The sequence below is a fragment of the Argentina anserina genome, chromosome 6, assembly GCF_933775445.1.
Source record: "Argentina anserina chromosome 6, drPotAnse1.1, whole genome shotgun sequence".
NCBI classification, from domain to species: domain Eukaryota; kingdom Viridiplantae; phylum Streptophyta; class Magnoliopsida; order Rosales; family Rosaceae; genus Argentina; species Argentina anserina.
This window is the reverse complement of record NC_065877.1, coordinates 24,900,602-24,918,681: the sequence shown is the minus strand read 5'-3', so window position 1 is coordinate 24,918,681 and position 18,080 is coordinate 24,900,602. Positions and strand designations below refer to the sequence as shown.

Sequence of the window (18,080 nt, the reverse complement as noted above, 5' to 3'; positions counted from 1 at the left end):
TAATTAAGGATTTCAATCCTCTAAAATAATTTCAATAAAATTAAAATTACATTACAACAGCTAATTATCGATTTTGAGTTTAAAATATACATTTGTCACTCTCACAAGCCTCACCAAAGACTAACTTGGGAAAACTATAATCAATAATAGCTCTCAGTTGTCACACACTGCTTCCCCTCCTGTCACAGCTACTGTGAAGTACCTGCAACACTACCTCATGCACCATTAGTTGATACACCGGAATTGTAAACACAAATCCGGTCAGCTTCACAGTTAGTATGAGTAAACTTAAATAAAAGAACTCGTATTGAACAACATTAACACAACAATGCCACAACAACATCACCAACACGTCTCATATCACAACGACTCAACGAGGTTACTGTGACTCTCACGTCGCACCCATAAAAGATTAGAAATAAAATGCTCTAGCTAAAATGCTCTATCACATTTGGATACCCCGCTAAGGCCGCCAGATAGGCAGAACAGTTAAAATGAAAATTTCGAAACACCAATGAAAGTTTCAAGGTTTTACACGACCCAACGAGGAAGGCGAAGAAGAAGAAGAAGAAAAAGAGGGAGCAATCGTGGCTTTTTGCAGGCGGTTCCAAAATCCCAAGGTCAAATTCTTTCTCCGGTTTATCACTTTCTTCAGTTTCTTAGCTTTTGATTGTTTGCGGTGAAAGTGATGCAAAATGAAAAGAAATTGTTTCAGTTGTTCCTTTCTTAAATCTTCACCTTGTATTTTGAATATTAAGCTTTGAAAGTTTAAGAGTATGAATGTCTGGCGACCCAAATGCATTGTTTATGGTTTTCTTCTTGTTTTCCTTTAATGTTATCTAGTAAATTTCATGGAAAAGCTACTTGGGTATTGTCTGGTAACTGGTAAGTGAGATGAACTTTGGTAATGCATCAAAATTGAATATTTAAGCAGCCAATTTGCTCTGTGTGTATGTCTGCTTCACTTGGAGGATACAGTGCTTTTCGGGTTGGAGGTTTTGTTAGGATGGAACCAAACAACGAAATTAGATTAGGGGGTTGGCACTTTGTAGTGTTCATTTTGTTGTTATGATAAAAGCTTGAAATTTGCTCTTATTTGAAATAAAATAGAAAGGAGTAAATGAAGTTTTTTATGCTTTGTATGCAACTCAAATCATCACATTACTACTGCTTTGATTTTCATTGCAATAAAAGAGCTGTGCTTTACTATCTGTTCTGGTCTTTTTTCCACAGTTTAACCCATGACAGCATTTAGATCAAACCTGATAAAACAATGTGCAAGTTTAATAGTCTCTGAATCCCCAAAACCAAAAGAACTCCTCAGTTTCCACCTGAACCCCCCAAGTTTCATAGATGCCCGCATCATCAAGACGGGCTTTGATCCCAACACCTACCGCTCTAATTTTCAGCTCAATGACTTGCTAAAACGAGGCAAGTTATGTCAAGCACGGCAGGTGTTTGAGCAGATGCCTCAGAAGAATACTTTTTCAGTAAACCTGATGATTTCCAGTTATGTCAACTGTGGCAGTCTTTCTAAGGCCAGAGAGTTGCTTGATAGCATGGCTGAGCGTACAGCTGTTACATGGACGATATTGATAGGTGGGTATTCACAAGCTGGTCAATACCGTGAAGCGTTTAAACTGTATCGTGAGATGCATCGGTGGGGAACTAAGCCAGATTATGTGACTTTTGCAACTCTATTATCTGGATGCAGCAACATGGATGCTACAAAGGAATTAGTTCAGGTTCATTGTCATATCCTTATATTGGGATATCATTCTACACTCATGGTCTGTAATTCTTTGGTTGATTCCTACTGCAAATCACATTGCCTGGCTTTTGCTTCTCGGGTTTTCAAGGAAATGCCTGAGAGAGATGCTGTTACATTCAATGCATTGATAACAGGGTACTCGAAGGATGGGTTGAATGAAGATGCTATTAACCTCTTTGCTAAAATGCAAAATCTGGGTTACAAGCCTTCTGACTTTACATTTGCAGCAGTACTTTGTGCTGGTATCAGTTTAGATGACATTGTTTTTGGTCTTCAGGTTCATGGTTCAGTTGTTAAGACTAATTTTGTTTGGAATGTTTTTGTGGGAAATGCATTGCTCGATTTCTACTCAAAGCATGACTATGTGGTTGAAGCAAGGAAACTTTTTGAGGAGATGCCAAAATTGGATTGTATTTCTTACAATATAATCATTTCCTCCTATGTATGGGACGGGCAATTCAAAGAGGCTCTTGTTTTTTTCCGTAAATTGCAGTGTACCAAAAATGACCGAAAGCAATTCCCTTTTGCAACCATGTTGAGCATTGCAGCGAGTACTATGAACATAAATGTGGGCCGGCAGATCCATTCCCAGGCCATTGTAGCAACAGCTGACTCAGAACCTCAGGTTGGAAATTCTTTGGTTGACATGTATGGCAAATGTGGCAAATTTACTGAAGCAAGAAGAATATTTGCTAGTATGGCTGTCAGAAGTACGGTGCCGTGGACTGCACTCATCTCAGCATATGTTCAGAAGGGGCTCCATGAAGACGGCCTGGAACTGTATAATGAGATGCGCAGAGTAAATATTAGTCCCGACCAGGCCACATTTGCATGCATCTTGAGAGCCTCTGCAAATTTGGCTTCACTGTCTCTAGGAAAGCAGTTACACTCATCAGTCATCATGTTAGGATTCATAAGCAACGTGTTTCCTGCAAGTGCACTTCTAGACATGTATGCGAAATGTGGGTCCATGAAAGATGCTCTTCAGACCTATGTTGCACGGACACGGACACGGACACGGCGACACGACACGGCGCGACACGGCGACACGGCAAATCTGAAAAGCTTCTCTTTCGACACGGCTCCGACACGGCAAATAAAAAATATTTATATATATTTTTAATACATAAAATAAATTAACAATACTATTATAAAGTTGTAAAATTTATCAATTTCATAACAATGTTTAAGAAATAACATCAAATAGTCAAAAAATGCAAGTGACAAAGTGCATAGTTTTACATCATACTACAAAGTATTCAAAATGTAGTTAAATTAAACTTCTCAAAAAGTCATAAAAATGCCTCGATAGCTTAGGAAATCCGCACTATCTCCATGACCTTTATTACCTACATATTTAAACCACAACAATTACAAAGTTAGCCAATTATATATGGACCTAGTAAATCTTCTCATATTGAACAAATATTCAAATATAATTTACCTCCATATAGTTAGGCCTCAAGACTCCATCTCATCATTGAAAATCACCCTCTCTAATGCCGGTTCATCAAGGGACAAAGTTGCAAGCTCTAGCATATCCACATTCTCCTCCACCAATGACTCATGGCCATCCCCCGCAAGATCCCACATTGTGTCCTTGTTTTTGTAGTAGTTAGGATCCCTCCTAGCCAAAAGTCTAAGATTGGTATGAATATAAACCAAGTCTTGAGCTCTTTTTGGCTCCAACTTGTTCCTCTTCAAACCATATATGAAACTATATGTGCTCCAATTGCGTTCACAACAAGAAGATGAACAAGGTTGATTGAGCAACTTGAGAGCTAAAGTTTGAAGAAGTGGTGTAGAAGCTCCATAACTTGCCCACCAAATTATAGGCTCAAAATGAAACTTATTCTCCAAAGCTTCGGGTGTTGAATAATCCCTCATGTTCAATGAAAAATAGGCAAATTCCTCCATCACTTTGTTGCGAACTTGGGAATCCGGAAAGAGCTTTTGAAGACATTTCCTCCTTTCATTGTTGAGCTCGGGATCTCTATGTGGAGGAACCCGATTAGGAACCTCCTCAAGCCATTGGGAACTATAATACCTTGGATTCAAGGAGTGTGCTAAGCAATGAAGAGATGTAGAACTCCTAGTCCACCTATGTATTAAGATGGAGTACACCACATTATAGAATCTATCTACCTCTACATCCTTCTCCGCTAAGACACTTGCAAATTCCGGCTTATAAATTGCATTCCTCACTTTCTCAATCATCACATCCCACCACTCATAAACTAAGTGAAGACAAGGTCTATCCAAATCTGTCATCCTTATCATCTCATATATAGGACCCATGAATGCAACTATGAAATCAATTTGGTCCCATAGCCTTTCTTCAATAAGCATCTTCTTCACCGCTTTTGCCTTATTGACATCATCTTCCTTATACATGTCCCATCTTAGACTAATAACCATAGCTTGCAAGCCACTCTTCATCTCCTTAAACCTTTTAAGCATTACAAAATGAGAGGCAAATCTTGTCTCCGCAATAGTGAGCAACTTCAAGGCACAATGATCATTATACATAGACAAACGCATGCCATGGTTCATGATAAAGTTCTTGACAAACCACACATCATTGACAACACTTTCAGTAAGCCACCCCAACTCTTTCTCTACACTCTCACCCGGGTCATGTGACTTTGCCTTCAATATATCCTTCAAAACAAGATTGAGAGTATGAACCACACACGGTGTCCAAAAGATACGTGGATGTGTAGTCTCAACTATTGCACCGGCAGCAGCGCACACAGGGGCATTATCAGTCACCACTTGAACCACATGTTCGGCACCTATCTCATTGATGGATTCCAAAAGCAATCTACTAATTTCATGCTTGTCTTTATATTGCCCTTCACAATTTATTGCCTTTAACATAATAGCCCCATTGGTGGAAGCAGCCATCATATTGATCAATGGCCTTCGTTGATCATCGGTCCACCCGTCGGAACACAAGCTTACACCGGTCTCCTTCCATGTCTTCTTAACGGGTTGTAGCACCCGTTCAATGTGGCGCCTCTCATCATCAAGAAGAGTGGTCCTCAATGCATTGTACCCCGGGGGAGTATAACCCGGAATGTGTGAAGCACGAAGGTAGGAGTCTCGGTAATAAGGATTTCTTGCAACATTGAACGGTAATCCACTAGTGTAAAACAATCTTGCAACTTCAGCATCACATTGTTGCCTCTCTTCAATCTTGAAAGCTTTGGTAAGATGTGGACTCACCACCCTTCTCTTTTTGCTTGCATCATCCCTCTCCTCCAAGGGAAAGTAAGTTCCACTTCCTGACATAGAGAAATTTGAAGGAGGCAAAGAAACTTTCTTAGGAGCTTTCTCCCGCAACTTTTGCTCACAAAAGGATAGAAGATGATGTACTTCTTGACTCTGATCATCATTGATTTTGCTACAAATCCTGACCCCTGTGCCCTTTTCTTTAAGCAAATGAGACCTAACTCTAGAATGTGACCCATTGAAGCTCACATGGCAGAACTTACATTCCCAGCTAACATTTCCTCCTGCGGTTTTGACAACGTTTCCATCATCATCAAGCACTGTATGCTTAATAACATATTTCCAAAGAGGAGCACTTAAATTTCCCACATCAGTTGTGTTAACACTGCGTTCGGTTGATGCTACACTTGAACTCATCCTATTAAAGTATTCAACAATTAAATCATCACATCTAATTACTTCTACTTCAATAATCAATACTCAACATCAACAATCTAGACAAACACTACAGCACTACCTCTACAATAGCCAATATCATTCTACAATTACCTACACAGTTTCAGTCCTATATCACTGTACAACATTTCCTTTTTACTCTTTCTCAGTCCAAATCTAAACAAGCCAAGTGAAGTAAAGTTTAAAACAAAAAAGTAAGAACAGTGGAAAAAAAAACTCCACAAATTATCAAATTAATTCACCACTATAACAGACTGACATCATTCAATAAGAGTATGAATTTCTTAGAGATATACTCACACTGAAACAATGACCTTGGTATTTCCAAATTCTGCATATGCAGATCCTGCAGCAGCATTGACAGCACCAGTCTTGAAAACTGTAAATTACGAACACACTTCAGTTTCTTTATGCGCATACTAATGCAATTGCACAGCGACATAGAAACAGATGTCATAGTCGACCATTTATGAAAGAAAAACATTATAATCAGAAAAAGTAAAACATTATAATCAGAAACTATTTGGTCCTATGAAAGACCAGAACTTTCATTGCATAAATGTTGAGGACATAGAGGCTCCAGTCTTTAAGGTATGATGCCTATCTCTTTCTCTGGTTATTATGTGTATAAGTCATTATTCAACTAATGCTTATTGTATGTTTCTACCAAGATGGGATACTAGGATTGACAATGCATTTATCCCTTTTCCATGTGTAGGCTCTACTTCATTTCATGTATTGGGATTCACTGCCTGACATTGAGGATCTTACTGGCATCAATTCTCATGGAGCTGCCACTCTGATGGCTCAGCATCTGCTTGCTGCAGCAGATCGGTATGGCTTAGAAAGGTTAAAATTGCTGTGCGAGGAGAGTCTGTGCAAGGATGTAGCAATTAACACTGTGGCAACGACATTAGCTTTGGCAGAACAACATCACTGTTTCCAGTTGAAAGCAGTGTGCCTCAAATTCATTGCGACACCTGGAAATCTACAAGGTGAGTCTTTTATATCTCTCCAGTTTTGTTTAACTAATAACTTAAAATGAATTTAGCTTTTAAAGATGAAAGGTAAATCATCATCCTCAGCAGTCCCAGATGAGATTGTTGATGATGATTATGGACGAATTAAGTTGCTCAAGTGGATTGTTGAATAACTCTAAAAAGCTGTGCTAGAAATATAGTGTAATCAATCATTGCAGAATGGAGAATCACTTTTGTATGAGTTGCAATGTTCTGATATTCAAATTCCTGCTTTATCTATTGATGTTTTGATTTTGGATTCAGTAGCATCTTATGTACAAATTTGTAATACATCATGCTGGCTTGATCCTTGTTTGTCTTTGTCTAATTATATGGTCCCTGGATGTGATGTATGCTTAAGTGACATATAATAATACTCTCCTCGTTCTAATTTTAATCAACGGTTTTACTTGATGTGTTCAACTATAGACTATCCAATGATTCTATCAAACTGGGTTTAGCTACAATTGTTATTTTCCAGGTAACCTTCATATAACTAGTATAAATTATTCACAAAATGGGGGCAGCAACATTAGAGTACGATGTAATGAAATTAAGAACTGGGGCCTCCATAAGGATACTTAAACAGAAGCAACTACCATTTTGTGTTTCAACCTATTCTAGTAAAGTAGTAATATTATTATTGGCATTTAAATCTCAAAATCAAGTAGGCACCTTATTCCTTTGAAATCTTTATTCAGGTCTGCAAGCAAGAGCTGTGCAAAGAAAACCTGCAGAGGATGGGCATACAACAAGCAAGGATGAAAAAAATTACTCTCACACAAACAGGAGCACACCCTGACACAGAGGCCCTCCTCCCTACCCTGAAATGAAAAAAAGATAAAACAAACACCCCACACAGTATAAAGTTGAAGACTTTGAGCACAAATTGAAAGACCCAGATACAAACATGACATGAAGACTGGGATTTGATGCCAAGGTTATCAAAACACTTTGTTGAATTTGAAAACCATATTACCCGTCAAGATATATAGAAGAACATTTGAAGTATATATGATAGAACCTCAATGATTAGGAAAGATCACATACCTGTGCCTTTATTGAAAGATCATATACTTGTGCAGTTGTGCCTTTGCTTGAGAGATCCCGATCAAGAGCAGTATTGCCTGCGATTTGAGATTTGAGGCTTGGAACTGAGTGAGAGGCAGAAAATGATGTTTCTGAAACGAGATTTCAGTTTTAGGTTTTAGGTTTTTTTTTTTTTTTTTTTTTAAATTGTCAAATTGCTGACGTGGCGTATCCATGCTGACGTGGCGTGTCGGTCAACGTATCCGAAAGTCAACATTTTGCGATACGCCACGTGGCGTGTCTGATACGTTAAAAATGCGTATCGTGTCGTATCGGCGTGTCGGAGCGTGTCGGACACGGCGACACGCCTCCTCTTGCCGTATCCATGCAACATAGCTTCAGACATTTGAAGAGATGCCAAAGAGAAATGTTGTATGTTGGAATGCCCTGATCTCAGCTTATGCACAGAATGGTGACGGTAAAGGGACTTTAAGATCGTTTGAATGGATGGTTCGGTCAGGTTTTTCACCAGATTCTGTTAGCTTCTTGAGCGTTTTAACTGCTTGTAGCCACTGTGGGCTTGTTGAAGAAGGATTACATTACTTCAACTCCTTGATACATAACTCTAACATTGTTCCAAAGAGAGAACACTATACATCAATCGTGGATGTGCTGTGTCGAAGTGGGAGATTTGATGAAGCAGAGAAGTTAATGGCTCAAATACCATTTGAGCCCGATGAGATTATGTGGTCGTCTGTACTAAGCTCGTGCAGAATCCATAAGAATCAAAAATTGGCAGAGAGAGCCGCAAACAGACTTTTCAATATGGCTGAGCTTAGGGATGCAGCTGCTTATGTCAACATGTCAAACATTTATGCAGAAATAGGTGAGTGGGAGAGTTTGAGGGAGGTGAAGAAGGCGATGAGGGAGAGGGGAGTGAGAAAGGTGACAGCGTATAGTTGGGTAGAAATCAAACACAAGATTCATGTATTTACAGCGAATGATAATAGTCACTCAGAGAGTGGAAAAATTATGTCAAAAATTGATGAGTTGGCGGAGGAGATGGAAAAGGAAGGATACAATGCTGACACCCGTTGTGCCCTTCACAATGACGATGAGGATAGAAAACTGGAGTCTCTCAAATATCACAGTGAACGCCTAGCGATAGCATTTGCATTGATCAGCACACCAGAAAGTTCACCTATAGTGGTGATGAAGAATTTACGAGCTTGCACAGACTGCCATTCTGCAATCAAAGTGATCTCGAAGATTGTTGGGAGGGAAATAACAGTTCGAGACTCCAGCAGGTTCCATCATTTTAAAGATGGACTTTGCTCTTGTGGGGACTTTTGGTGACATTTTTTCTCAACTTGGCATTATCATATGTTATCTGTATATGCACACATGTTATATTTAAAAAGCTTCCCTGGTGAGTGCACAATATATCGTACATCTTTGTGAGCAACGTAGCTTTCATTTGAATGCAATTGATTCTCCTATATTTCTTCTCAGTTTGATTTTTCTTTTTGCTTTTTCCTCCTTGGCAGAGTACTTGGAAGGTTTTAATTATTTTCTGTATAGAATTCATTTTTCACTACATTCATTTCCAATTATCAGTCTTATCTGTGGTGCCGTTGAAGAGATTGTTCTGAATTTTATTTTCTCTGGTGGTTGCATCACATGTGAGTGTGTGACTGATTTGAAGGTGTGTTGTGCTTGCTTGCGATGGTTTTCCCTCTGAAGTGGTACTTAGTTTCCAGGCACTAATGTTAGTCTTCAATATTCATAATTCGCTACAAGGGGTTTGAATTTATATAAGGTCTGTATTTGCAGGAAAAAAAAAACGGTTTTGAATCTTGATATGGACAATGGAGTTAAAGCATGCAGCTAGGAAGGGCCTATTGACACCATTATAATTATTCGGAAAAATATGGTGAGATAAGGGAGACTTGTTTTTTTTTTTTTTCAATTCTTTTCTCTGTTTATAACTTCTTGATCAAATTCATTTGAAACATAATTTCATTCAAAATTCAACAGCAAGTATCTGAAACTATATGGTAATTGTGACTGTCCGCAGAGTAATTGTAAATATTGAGTTTTGAGTTATCAAATTATTAACATTGTAAAATAAAGATAGTTTGCCCCAGTTTCGATACAGGAGAACTTGATTAACCTATACGGCTATACATATGTATATAAATGACAGAACTGTAGTTGAATCAGAACAAGAATGGTTTAAAGTGTGGGACAGTAGCTCTTTTATGTTTGTCTTCTATATGAATGAGATTAAGGCCAATTTTTTTCATAGAAGTGGTATAATTTCTCTTTCTGCAAAAATGTCCTCTCTTCTGATCTCATTTGCTCAACCTACCCAGCCTTGATGCTCTGCCAATCCAGCCGCCGCCTCTCATCATCGAACAAGACAGACAATGAGTGGAGTTATGCTTCTTCTCTACAGCATATGATGGCCCCAGAGGTATAGAAATTGTTCCAATCACAATCATTCAGGAAAATATATTATTTGAAGTGTGACATGACTACACATATTACGTTACTTCCTTCTGTGTTGGCAGATGAGCATTATTAGAGTAATATAAGGTGATCGAAAATTAGCCTACCAGAATGGTAGGCTTCCATATGTTGCTTGTTGGGCATTATGCTATGTGTGTAAGCTCAATATGCTTTTTCTGCATCACTAGAATTTGTTTTGTTGTCCTTGCACCATAAAAAGGTAGCAGAATGCCAGCTTCAATTGTATATGATTGTTAGCAAATTTGAAATTTCTTACTCTGTCCAACTCCAGTTCTTCATTTCAGTTGAGTGGTTTAGGACATGCCTAAACATATTAATTTCATCACCCCATCTAATAGGTTACTGAAGAAAATGGCAAACTGACCATTTTACGATACCTCATTAGGTGACAATTCTCGTATATAAAAATAGTTGCTGAGGTTATCACACCCTATCTGCTAAACAAAATGATGTTCCATTTCAGGTGGTTGCCCTGGTGGGAAAAGTATCTAGCAGTTCTGCAGCTAAGGATGAGAAGTTCTGCAGTTTTCCGTATGTGTGCCTTATGGGGAATTTGCTTCTTCGAATATATTGCCTACTATCACTCACGATGGGATCATACAGGCTAGGTAGGACTGAAATGAGGAGTCTGCAATCAATCAGCAATTAGTTTTGGTAATTTAGAAGGATGTTTGTTGTAGCAAGTAGGAAGCCATGAGAGAGAAATCGATACTAATAGAAACAATCCTAGTGCATTTAGAAAATAAATAATTACATGGATCAATTTGTGCCCACCTCAGGTTTAAATGATGTTACATATATAAGCACTCGCTTCCAGGCACATCTGCAACCTTGGTGTCCTGCGTCCTGCGTCCTGCTGCAAGGCATACTGCACAGGTGGTTGAAACGACCAACTGTTCCTTTTCTGATATTTTCTGTGAATGATGTGCTTGAATTGCGAGGATCAGGGGCTGTCCTTTTCTGATGGTAAAACCGCCAAGGGGACAGGCCATTTGGTAATGCGATTGCTCCAAGTATTAGTACTCTAGCCAATCTAAATGTTCAACATATCTTTTGAGGCAAGTTTATAATGTATCTCATGTATCTGTTTGGTAAAGCCTCCTTAGCTAACGTTGTCATTAGATAACATATTAGAATAGGTGTATTGCTGCAGGCCAATTCCACTGGTTTTGCTTTGTGCTTCAAGCTAAAGTAAAAATTGTATTCACAGAAGTCGAGGGTCTCTTAAGGTTTCAACGATATTTTTTCTTCAATCTTTATGTGATACCTTATGAGACATCTGTCATATACAGGCTCTCCGTGATTTGAAAATGATTCTAAATCTGTGTTTACTTCGAAATAAGCTCATCTGCACATAATGGCATATTCTTTACTGAGTTTACTCTACAAGACAAAACTTCGAATTCGAATGCAAAGCTAAAACCGAATTATATACGTACACAATTGAAGAGCAATAAATCAAGATGACCAAATATGGTAATAATAACCAGCAATTCCAGACAATCATGAACGGTATTTATTTCAGAAATGAGCACAGAATCTACGTCAAAACTTGATCAGTGTGACAAGAACCTCATGTCATAGAGCAAGCTTGGGCGACCCGGCCTTGAAACTGGGGACACAGAGAAGGTAAATCAATGTTGTGCTAGTGTAGGAACCGGTGTCGGCCACCATAAAACAGCAAGTGAGCACAAGATACCAATAACTTTGGTAGTTTCACAACCGTCGTCCATGTCCCTGTACGAATATTGCACTTGACAATGTCTTTCTTTCTACCAATTCTTCTAACCAGATACAAAATATCATCATCATCATCTGGGTCGAAACCTTTAATTGTGACCACCGTAGTATCACTTGGAATCATTTCTTCATTCAGTGTATAAATCCTCATCTGATCCAGGCGGACTTCTTCATCGTTCAAGTCCACCACATATAGAGTACGCGTTGCTGTAGCATACTTGTATATCCGCATACACCCTTTGTACACCCCTAAAGGCCAAAACTTATAATTCTCATGATTCTGCCATAATGCTATGAAACAACAATTGTTGTTATCAATAATGTCACCACCAGTAGTATTGATGCTGCTAGCACCAGACAAACTAGCAGTGTTGTTGATGCTAAAAGGATTTAATCCGATGAGAAAATTATCACCCCAATGAGTCGTCTGACCAATCCAATATAGCATTCCCTTGTTAGCATAGCTTCTGAAATGATGTATGCGAGCAAATTGAAATGGTGAGGGGAACGACACAATTGTCTCTATCCATTCACTAGTCTCAGAGGAGAAGATCTGCACTTTATATTCTCTCAAAAATGAACCCGTCTGATCCTCAGGACAAGTTAGTCGCACCACCTTGCACCTATACTCAGCATTAAGATGAGTGATACTTCCACTCTGATTTGACCTACATTCATAGTAGGGAAGATCGCAGATGAATCCAACTGGTGTGTACTTGTAGACTTGAGGAGGTGGAGGAAGAGTAATCCATTGGACTGTGGATGGACTGCAGATGTAGTAATCCCGTTGATCGAAAACGGTGTGATTGTAAACTTGTAAACTTGGAGGCACACTTGGATTGAGCTACAGATTTATAGCGACCAAGTCGATAAAAGATCTCAAGTAAGGTTGGGCATAAAAACCGATTGGAAAACAAAAACCCGCTGAACCGGACCAACCAGACCAAACCGGTCCATTCGGGTCGGGCTTTATACTCAAAATTCAGTGTTTTATCCGATCCGGTCCAGTCCGGTTCGTCTCTAACCCGATCCGGTCCTGGTCCTTCAGATTTTAGAAAACCTTAGACCCGAGAAACCCGACTATGTCTTATATGCTATTAATCCTATTATTAGATTGTTTTCCAAGCCTACCATATTATAATAGGATTGAGTACATGTGATTGTTTTGTTATAATAAACCCTAAAAACCTAGCAATAGTCAGTTCACCCGCCACACATCCTTTAGTTCTCTCTGATGGTCCTCCTCTCCTCCTCTTCCTCCTCCTCTTCTGCTTCCTTCCCTTCTCGGCATAGACATTTTTAGTTAGTATTGAAAATTTTGCTCTTGAGACTTATTTTTAATTATTTTTAAGGGTTAAATACTTGTGACATTCTATACTTTAGGTGTAAAAACAGTTTTGTCCTTCTACTTTCAAATTTAATCTGTATATTCTTTAACTCTTATTTTTTAACAATTGTGTCCATTCCGTTAGTTGACCGTTAAAAAATTCCGTTAAGCCGTTAAAATGTCTAGAATATCCCAAATTCAAATATTTTTTTTTCTTTTTTTCTTATGCCTTTTTTATTTTCTCTTTTGGTCTTTCTTTTTGTTTTTCTTGTTTTTAAATTTCATTCATCATATGTGCTATCCATACTTTGATGAAAAAATAGTTTCAAATTATTTATTTCCAACTTGATGTTAAGCAATTGTCATTAATTCTCCTCTTGTTTACAATTAATTTGATAATTTGTGTTGATTATAATTATATATATTGGATAGCACATATGATGAATTAAATTTAAAACCAAGAAAAGCCAAAAGAGAAAATAAAAAAGGCATGAGAAAAGAAAGAAAAAAATCTCATTTGAATCGGAGGTATTCCAGGCATTTTAACGGCTTAACGGAATTTTTTGACGGTCAACTAACGGAATTGACTAAAATGTTAAAAAAAGAAGGACAAAACTGTTAAAAATAAGAGTTAAAGGATATACAAGTTTAATTTGAAAAGTAAAAGAACAAAACTGTTTTTACACCTAAAGTATAGGGTGTCACAAGTATTTTTAATCTGTTATATATTTTTTTTGATTGTGACTGGTTGGGTATTTCAATTAGTTCTACCATTACAATTTTGATTGAGTATTTGAATTAGTTTTGCTATTTGGAAATCTGAAAATTTGAAATCAAATTAAGATAATCGAGTTATCAGTTATACGATTGGGTGGTTTTATAGTCATACTGACTTGAAATATTGATGTTGTACAGCAGGTTTGTGAAACAATGAAGGTGAGGATTGTCAGAATGCAGAAGCAAAACTGAACATTGACATGCCTCAAAGCCCGGCAGGACCGACCGGGTTAATGACGGTCCGGGCTTTTGCCGATCCCGTCATTTCTAAAATAGAAATCGGCCTGAAATTAGAGCAACTGGTCCGGGCTTGAGCCTTGCAAAAAAAGTGTCGGTCTGGGACTGAGCCCAGCCCTAATCTCAAGCAATGCTTCATCGGGGATATCATTGATATTAGTATGCATGACTTTTGATGATGACCTTGTCGATTGCTTGGAGTGATAGATATGATCGGAGGGTAGTTGTGCCCCCAGATACGACTGGGATTTTCTTTTGCAACCGTCCATTGGTGGTTGCAATGAAGGATATTATCGCCCGGCTCCTTCTCTTATTTGGTCTAGCTAACAGTTGACCTAGTTTATAACTTTATATAATCATCGATACAACATAGAAATTATTATATATACCCACTACTATCTCATGTGGCATACCTCCATAATGTTATTGGTTCATTTTTTACTGTGATTGTTTCTGATTGGTTCTTATATGTAAATAAACTTTTATCATTTTCACTGCGTGCATGTTAATTATACCATGACGTAATATGATTGGATGAATACACCATATGGCAATGCCACGTGGTGTGGCGGGTACACAGAATAATTACTCTGATACCACTTTATTTGTAGAGAAATTCAGAATTAGCTAATGAAACAATCCTTTTTTTTTCGGGAATACTATTGAAACAATGATATTGCACACATGTACATATAGGATAGTTTTTAAAAAGGAAAGTTCGCTAGGGTGTGTCTGTCCATGGCAACGGCGGATGCTAATTTGTTGTTCCTAACAAACCCGTTCAAGCGGAACCCTTGCTTGTACCTCGATCTTGTTCCTGCTCGACCAGTCAAAGTCATCTGCTGCATTGCAACCCCGAAATCTCATTTTTCCCTGCAATACCATCATCAAGCAAAAAAGCTTCAACCTTTAGACTTGAAACCAAAGCTTCAACCTGTGGACCTGAAATCAAATGTTGAATCATCATCATCATGCCAAGTATGGAGATTTGGTGTAAAAGTGATGGCGGAATCTGGATTTATGGGTGCATTGTTGTTGCATGCTCATGTAGACATGACCAGATCAAAACTGGCAATGGCCGGCTCTCTGGGGTGGGTCCTTGCAACCTGCGAGCCCCTAGATGAGAAGATTCGGTGTCGGCTGAACAGTATGTACAGGGAAGTACATTGGTACAATACGTGGCTTACAATATGTAATATTGTAGGGTTATTTAATTTATATATCGTTTTACAGCACACTTTGTGTTGCTTGTTGTGCTCGACATATTTCGCCGATTTCTAATAAGGACCGACTCTTATGTGGAGGATTGGTGTAATGATTGGTACAATTGGTAGGTGCCAAGGAGACTACTAAGCAAGATTCATTTTAGAAAAAAATTCATCATCAGTACCTAAACTCTGGTGGTAAGGTTAATATGGTACCCAAGCTTATAAAACTATCACAGTATTACCCAAACTAATTATTTGTTATCAACTAGGAGCCGAAGGCTATTTTCCGGCACAGAGTTGTCAGTTTAATCACATGCAAGCACATGCCCATTAAAAAAAGGGCATAATGCTCTCAAAAACCAAACTCCCTCTCACTCAAATCCCAATTCCATCACAATTTTATGAAGAAAACATAATTGCTCTCTATCAAAATCTCTCAAATTCCCAGTCATCTCATTTCAATAAAAAATTATTGCAATTAGAAAGGGGGAAAGATGAGACCGTGAGACCATATCAAATTACCATCCTTCAATTTCACTAAATCTTCTACTATAAAGATCATGGAGATGAGAACAATATTTGGAATTTTTCGCGAATCTGGACCACCTCAAGAAAACAGTTAAAGGTACATTACTACTTATTTATTTATTTCAGTTTCATTATATTTAACAACTTGATTGGTTTTTACATGGCTAACATATTTTGATTGGTTTGTAATAGCTTTCTTCTTTAATGCTAAGCATACACATTGTGTCAGACATTTGTACAACAATTTCAAGGGTAAATTTCCTAACCAAGGTCTCGAGCAGTTAGTGTGGAATGCAGCTAGAAGTAGCATACAACCTTGGTACAACAAATACATGGATAAGTTGAAAATGCTGAACAAGGATGCTTTTGACTGGTTTATGACAAACCTCCAAGGCAGTGGAGTAGAGCTATCTTTGTGGATGAGTCCAAGTGTGACATTCTTCTAAACAACTTATGTGAGTTATTCAACCATGTTATCTTACCTGCTAGGGATAAACCAATTCTCTTCATGTTTGAAAAGTTTAGGATGAACATGATGGTTAGGAATGCTAATAGGAAAGTTGCTTGTGAGAAGTGGAAGTATGTTATTGGTCCTAAGATATAAAAGTTCATTGATAAGACTAGAAAAAGAGTAACATTGTACAAATCACATACAAGAACTGAATACACCTTTCAAGTGACTGAAACTAAGGATAATGGGAGCAAGCATGTAGTGGATTTGGGTCTCCATACATGTACTTGCATAAAGTGGCAGCTTAGTGGCATACCTTGTGTTCATGCTCTTTGTGCCATAAGATTGAAAAAACAAGATGTTGCCTTGTATTGTGATGACTACATGATGGCTTCCTCCTACTTGCAGACATATACTCCTGCCATAAATCTCATTGCAGGGGAGAAAGATTATGAACAAGTTGACTACCCAATTGCTCCTCCTCCATATAAAAAAATAGCTTGGGAGGCCAAAAATGAATAGGACTAAGGAACCAGGTGAGAAGAACAAGACCATAGCACCACCAGCTCCCATTGAAGGAAACTTGGGTTTGAAATCTAGGAAAACTAGGATAAAGATGTCATGTGGAATATGTAAGCAGCAAGGACACTATAAATTGGGATGTCCTCTCACTAAGGCTAAAAGAATAGTAGCAGTAAGTAGTTTGCACTTACCTGCCTTATATCATTGCATTATTTAACATTGTTTTCATTTAAATGACTTCATTTGTTTATGGAACAGGGGGAAAGACCATCTAGTGGAACTAACAATAAGAAGAGAGTTAGAATAAAAGTTTGTATATGTTAGTTGCTGCATGTTTGTTTCTTATTTAGAACTAGAAATTTCTTATAACTAACATTAACATTGAGTTGTTTAGTTGCTGCATGTTTGTTTCTTGTTTAGAACTATAAATTTCTTATAACTAACATTAACACTGAGTTTGTTTAGTTGCTGCATGTTGAGACATTGATTTTGTGATATTTATATGGTACGCATTAATATAGGTTACCAGAGCACCAACCCCACCCAAAGATTCTTCTAATGTCAAGGATCAAATCATTAAGTCTACCAAGGGCTGGTTGAAAAGAAAAGCAGCAAAAGAAGGTACTTCAACCTCAACAACCTCCTACTCAAAGCAGCCAGAATCCAACGACAAGGAGGGGTTGAAACAATGTCCATTAGGGGTTGTAAAATATCTATTGTGTAATTGTGGTGTCATTTTTTATCTTCAATTGACATTATTGTTGGTTTAGAACTGTTAAACAACAAGTTTGTTGAATGATCTTTTTTTAAATGCACACATACAGTGTCATTTTCATCCCCATTTCTTTGCTTTTATATTTGTGATTTTGTGTTTATCAGTCATTAAATCATGGTACCTATACTTTTACATAAATGTTCAATGTGATACCTAGTAGTATAACATTATTGTAGCAGTCAAATTTTGGCAGGAAAATATGAATTAGAACACAACATAAGGTTATTTTCATAATTCTGCCCTTTTTAATGAGCACGTGCCTCGCACGTGATCAAACTAACGGCTCTGTGCCGGAAAATGGCATCATGTCCCTCATTGATAGCAAATAATGAATTTGGATACCATTTTGATAGTTTTATAAGTCTAAGTACCACACTAACATTGCCACCAAAGTTTATGTACTGATGGTGACTTTTTTCTTCCTTTTAGTAGCTTATCAAGTTTCACATTTTGAATTTATCAAGTTTCAAGAGA

The 18,080-nt window shown here is 37.9% G+C and overlaps 3 protein-coding genes across 3 annotated transcripts in view; all 3 read left to right on the top strand.

The window, feature by feature from the left end:
- Nucleotides 1–18,080, top strand: part of LOC126798978 (uncharacterized) — a 187,386-nt gene that overhangs the window by 163,982 nt on the left and 5,324 nt on the right. The gene's annotated exons all lie outside the window — the stretch shown is intronic.
- Nucleotides 499–11,120, top strand: LOC126798979 (putative pentatricopeptide repeat-containing protein At2g01510). The gene is made up of 6 exons (XM_050526082.1): nt 499–620; nt 1,234–2,765; nt 7,912–9,254; nt 9,343–9,442; nt 9,885–9,985; nt 10,505–11,120. The coding sequence occupies exons 2-3, from the start codon at nt 1,242–1,244 to the stop codon at nt 8,863–8,865; spliced, it is 2,478 nt and encodes an 825-aa protein (XP_050382039.1). The 5' UTR covers nt 499–620; nt 1,234–1,241; the 3' UTR covers nt 8,866–9,254; nt 9,343–9,442; nt 9,885–9,985; nt 10,505–11,120.
- On the top strand, nt 5,959–6,749 carry LOC126798977 (BTB/POZ and MATH domain-containing protein 1-like). Its single transcript, XM_050526080.1, has 2 exons — nt 5,959–6,052; nt 6,180–6,749. Exons 1-2 carry the CDS (start codon nt 5,993–5,995, stop codon nt 6,504–6,506), a joined length of 387 nt encoding a protein of 128 aa, XP_050382037.1. The 5' UTR covers nt 5,959–5,992; the 3' UTR covers nt 6,507–6,749.

Coding starts and splice junctions, on each gene's coding strand:
- LOC126798977 (XM_050526080.1), top strand. CDS start 5,993: ATGAAAGACCAGAACTTTCATTGCATAAATGTTGAGGACATAGAGGCT. Junction 6,053..6,179: donor TAGAGGCTCCAGTCTTTAAG/GTATGATGCCTA, acceptor TTCCATGTGTAG/GCTCTACTTCATTTCATGTA.
- LOC126798979 (XM_050526082.1), top strand. CDS start 1,242: ATGACAGCATTTAGATCAAACCTGATAAAACAATGTGCAAGTTTAATA. Junction 2,766..7,911: donor AAGATGCTCTTCAGACCTAT/GTTGCACGGACA, acceptor ACATAGCTTCAG/ACATTTGAAGAGATGCCAAA.